This window comes from Vulpes vulpes, chromosome 5 (assembly GCF_048418805.1).
Source record: "Vulpes vulpes isolate BD-2025 chromosome 5, VulVul3, whole genome shotgun sequence".
NCBI lineage: Eukaryota > Metazoa > Chordata > Mammalia > Carnivora > Canidae > Vulpes > Vulpes vulpes.
This window is the reverse complement of record NC_132784.1, coordinates 75,552,574-75,556,689: the sequence shown is the minus strand read 5'-3', so window position 1 is coordinate 75,556,689 and position 4,116 is coordinate 75,552,574. Positions and strand designations below refer to the sequence as shown.

Here is a 4,116-nt window from a genome sequence, read left to right as displayed (position 1 = left end):
GTAATTTCTTTTTTGAAACTTTTTTTTATTTTTAAATTTAATTAAGGTTAATATCCAACTCTTTTTAATTTACTGTGAAAGTACTGACTTTTTTTAAATTTTTATTTATTTATGATAGTCACACAGAGAGAGAGAGAGAGAGAGGCAGAGACACAGGCAGAGGGAGAAGCAGGCTCCATGCACCGGGAGCCCGACGTGGGATTCGATCCTGGGTCTCCAGGATTGCGCCCTGGGCCAAAGGCAGGCGCCAAACCGCTGCGCCACCCAGGGATCCAAAGTACTGACTTTTGAAATCAAAGTTTATAAAGTGATATAAGTGTGAAAATATTTTTCCTAGCCCCATATTACTGCTAATTTTTTTTTTGGCATTATATTAGCTCCTATCAAAGAGGCCCGAACACACAAAGGTCTTGTCTAGAAAATTTGGCTTTTTTACTCTTTACAATTTTTTTAAACTTTAATGTTTTATTTGTCACTACAAACCATCATTACTCTGCTCCACACTTTCTTTATGGCATTTTTCATTTCCTTATTCCTGAAAGTGTAAATCAAAGGATTGAGTAAAGGAGTTAGAATGGTATAAAATATAGCCACCATTTTGTCAAAGGAGAAAGCAGATGGAGGTCGTGCATACACAAATATGCAGGGGACAAAGAACAAAACCACAATAGCAATGTGAGATCCACAGGTGGAGAGAGCTTTCCGCTGCCCCTCAGGACTGTGGGTTCTCAGAGAGAGCAAGATGACAACATATGAGACAAGCAACAAAGAGAAGATTATGATGCAGATAGACCCACTGTTGGCGACCACTAAAAGGCCAAAGATGTGAGTGTCAGTGCAGGCAAGCTCCAGTAATGGGTACAAATCACACATGAAGTGATCAATGACATTGGGGCCACAGAAAGGCAGCTGGAAAGTAAAGAGAATTTGTATCATGGAATGCAGAAAACCCCCCATCCAGGCTATGCCCATCAGAATGCTACAGAGCCTCCAGTTCATGATAGTTGTGTAGTGTAAGGGTTTACAGATGGCCACATAGCGGTCATAGGCCATGGCTGTGAGGACAATCACTTCAACTCCAGCAAAGAAGTGCTCAGCAAAGAGTTGAGTCATACAACCTCCAAAAGAGATTGTTTTCCTCTCATAGAGGGAGTCCACAATCATCTTGGGAGCAATGACAGTGGAGAAGCAAGCATCCAGGAAGGACAGAAAAGCCAAGAAGAAGTACATGGGAGACCCCAAGAGTGCTGGGCTGCTGCTTATGGTCACCACAATTAGCAAGTTGCCCCCAACAGTTGCAATGTAGCCAAACAAAAACACAACAAATACTATTTTCTGAACATTAGGATTCTGTGAAAGCCCCAGGAGAACAAACTCAGTTACAAAGCTTTGGTTTTGCATGATTTCCAAGGAAAACCTCAAAGCTGCCAGAAGGAACATGTAGATTCTACAGTTATAAGAAAGAAAAATTTGTCTCAGACCAGTGTAAAGTGATACAGTAGTCATTAAGAAGTTGGTATGTCCATGTGAAAAATTATCTTCTCTGTTTCTGGCATCACTAACAACACAAAATTCAAAATTTGTTGAAGGTGGTAGTGGGAGGCTAGCAGAATTGATGAGGAGAAAAAGTATTATTAAACACTTGAAAAAATAGCCAGAGCTCCAATAAGGGGGAATGGAGGTATCCACGTGTGGAGAAATAGTTTATCTCAATTGCCAACTCTGGTCGCTTAGCAGTGGCTTCCTGGACTGTATTATTGAAAAGGGTTCTGAGGAAAGGAGCCTGACAATGGCATCATTATGTCCACCTTGAGCACCGAATGGAATCAGGGGGGTCTTGCATGCCATCCCTGCTAGGAGTCTGACAAATCTGCAAACAGAAGAAGAAATAACATTCAGGTTAATAGGCACTTGCAAATCATGGCTACTCCCCAAATATTTCTTTAAACATGTGAAATGAACTTGGCCTTTAAGATGAGTGCATTCATTCCTTATAAAAGAGAAAGATATGTGGGAAAACTTCTTGTGAACACAGAACAAATATGCATGTGTTGAGTTGGGTTTTGTTTTTTGAGTTTTTTTTTTCATTCATCATTTTAAAATAAGAACCGAAGTTTAGAAAAAATACCTGTATCAGAATGTTACCATGATGACTAAGTCAAATAAACAAGAAAAACAATTGTTCAGAGCCTAGGGCCCAAGAAACAATCCATGTTAGGTCTTATCCCTATTTTACTGGTAGGAAATTTGTACATACAAAGATAAGGTTAACAACAGATGCTAGATCTGAGATTTTAATAGAAACTTGGGCTCTAACACCCAAGTCCTTCCCACTCTGTCAACAGAAAGGAACAAGAACTTTCTTTTTCTAGAAAGAATGCAGAGCAGAGTGGCCTTTCAATTCTCTTTCCACCTATAGAGGTTCAAACCTTCTGACCCCCATGTTAGTGTTTAAATGAGGCCCTTTGATGAAGAACACAAACAAATGAGTAAAGAATCAGAAGGTAATGACCCAATTACTTACAGATTCAAATTGGCAACAATCACACAAGTAATGAATTGTAACAGTATGGTGAATATTGCCAGAGTCCTGGGGCGTTATTAATTACGTGTTAATTAATTGTATACAGTTGCCCAATCTGATTAAGCACAACTTACCAAGGTATATCTGCTTTTAATGAATATGACTTTATGGTAAATGGGGATACTCATACATAGCCTACCTGCTCATCTCATAGGATTGTGATGTGGGTCAAATTAGAAAATGTGAAAATGTTGCTTAGGATAAGAAGACTTTACCAATTGTAGTTACAATTCTCTCACTTAAAATTCCAGACATCTCACCCAGAGTAAGCTTTTCCATGAGTCATCCAGATAATTACTTCAACTTTTGACTTCATTTTACATAACAAGACACAGCTCCTACGAGTGATTATGCTCCCCCTTCACATATAGAAGAAATTCATTCATCCATAACAAATGTGTGTATGTATACATATAACCTATGCTGATTAAACAAGTGAATAAAAGAATAATGGGGTTTACTGGGAAAATTAAAAATAAGCTGATTTTTATGAACACCACTTAGAGCTACCCAAAACAGTTTACAGTGCTAAAAAATCTAACAAATACACAACCATGTGTGCTAATATTTATTGTCTCTTACTTTAACCATTTCCATTATGTTTCCAAGGTACTAGACATTACTAAACAGTCCCTGTGAACTTTATATCTGGCTACAAGTTGTCACCAAGAAAACAAGAGTATCAAACAACCCTATAAGGTTGTTTAAAAGTTAAGAATATATGATCCAGCAGTGATCAGTTTATCCTAGGGTTAAAGCAGGAAAGAAATGAGGAAGAAAACCAGTTTCAGGTTCACACAGACCAGATCTTTCTACTTAGTTATATTATGTGCTAGAAAGAGCCACTTAAAATTCTCAAGCTTCTGATTCTACTTCTGCCACTGAGTATAATAAAAATGCCTATTAGTAGGGTTCTTGTGATAATCAGATAAAGCAAGACACATAAAAACAGTTATGTGAATTTCTCACAGGAGAAATTCACAATAAGTAGTGAAAACAAGCCCCCAGACCCAATTACTCCTAATACCTTCTTTACCACAACCAAGGCTGATAAGTATCTTTTTATTCACAAAGTTAATTTTTTTAGTTAGTGCAGATATGGCATTAAGTGTACAACACTTTTAAATAACTTTAATAATCCCTAAATAAATTGTTGTGCCCATTTCTTTTTCAGATTGCTTCATTGTATGAAGAAAAAACAAATTTGGGTAAGGAGATAGAAGGGGATGCTTTAAATTAATCTAATAATCACAGAATTCTTAGGCTCTCCACTTCCCTTACCTAAGAGTTTCTAAGAGTAATACCATTTTAAAATTAAAATGTTTCTTATATATAAAATTAAATCAACCTTTTTTCATATAAAAGGAATTTCCACAATTAGTGTTAAAACTTTGACAATGGAGAGTGCACTGTCTTCATAGTTAATGATCATGAGGTTTTTGACTTTAAGTCATTTAAAAGATAGTTGTCCCAACTACAATGTGTCTTAGTGAATTGGATTCTAGAACATTAGAAGGACTGTAGTGGAAAAA

The 4,116-nt window shown here is 37.1% G+C and overlaps 1 protein-coding gene across 1 annotated transcript; it reads right to left on the bottom strand.

Annotated features, from left to right (window-relative positions):
- Window positions 1–465: 465 nt before the first annotated feature.
- LOC112912200 (olfactory receptor 4C15-like) lies at window positions 466–1,401 on the bottom strand. Its single transcript, XM_025988936.1, has one exon. The coding sequence runs from the start codon at window positions 1,399–1,401 to the stop codon at window positions 466–468; it is 936 nt and encodes a 311-aa protein (XP_025844721.1).
- Window positions 1,402–4,116: the final 2,715 nt, after the last annotated feature.

Coding starts and splice junctions, on each gene's coding strand:
- LOC112912200 (XM_025988936.1), bottom strand. CDS start 1,401: ATGCAAAACCAAAGCTTTGTAACTGAGTTTGTTCTCCTGGGGCTTTCA.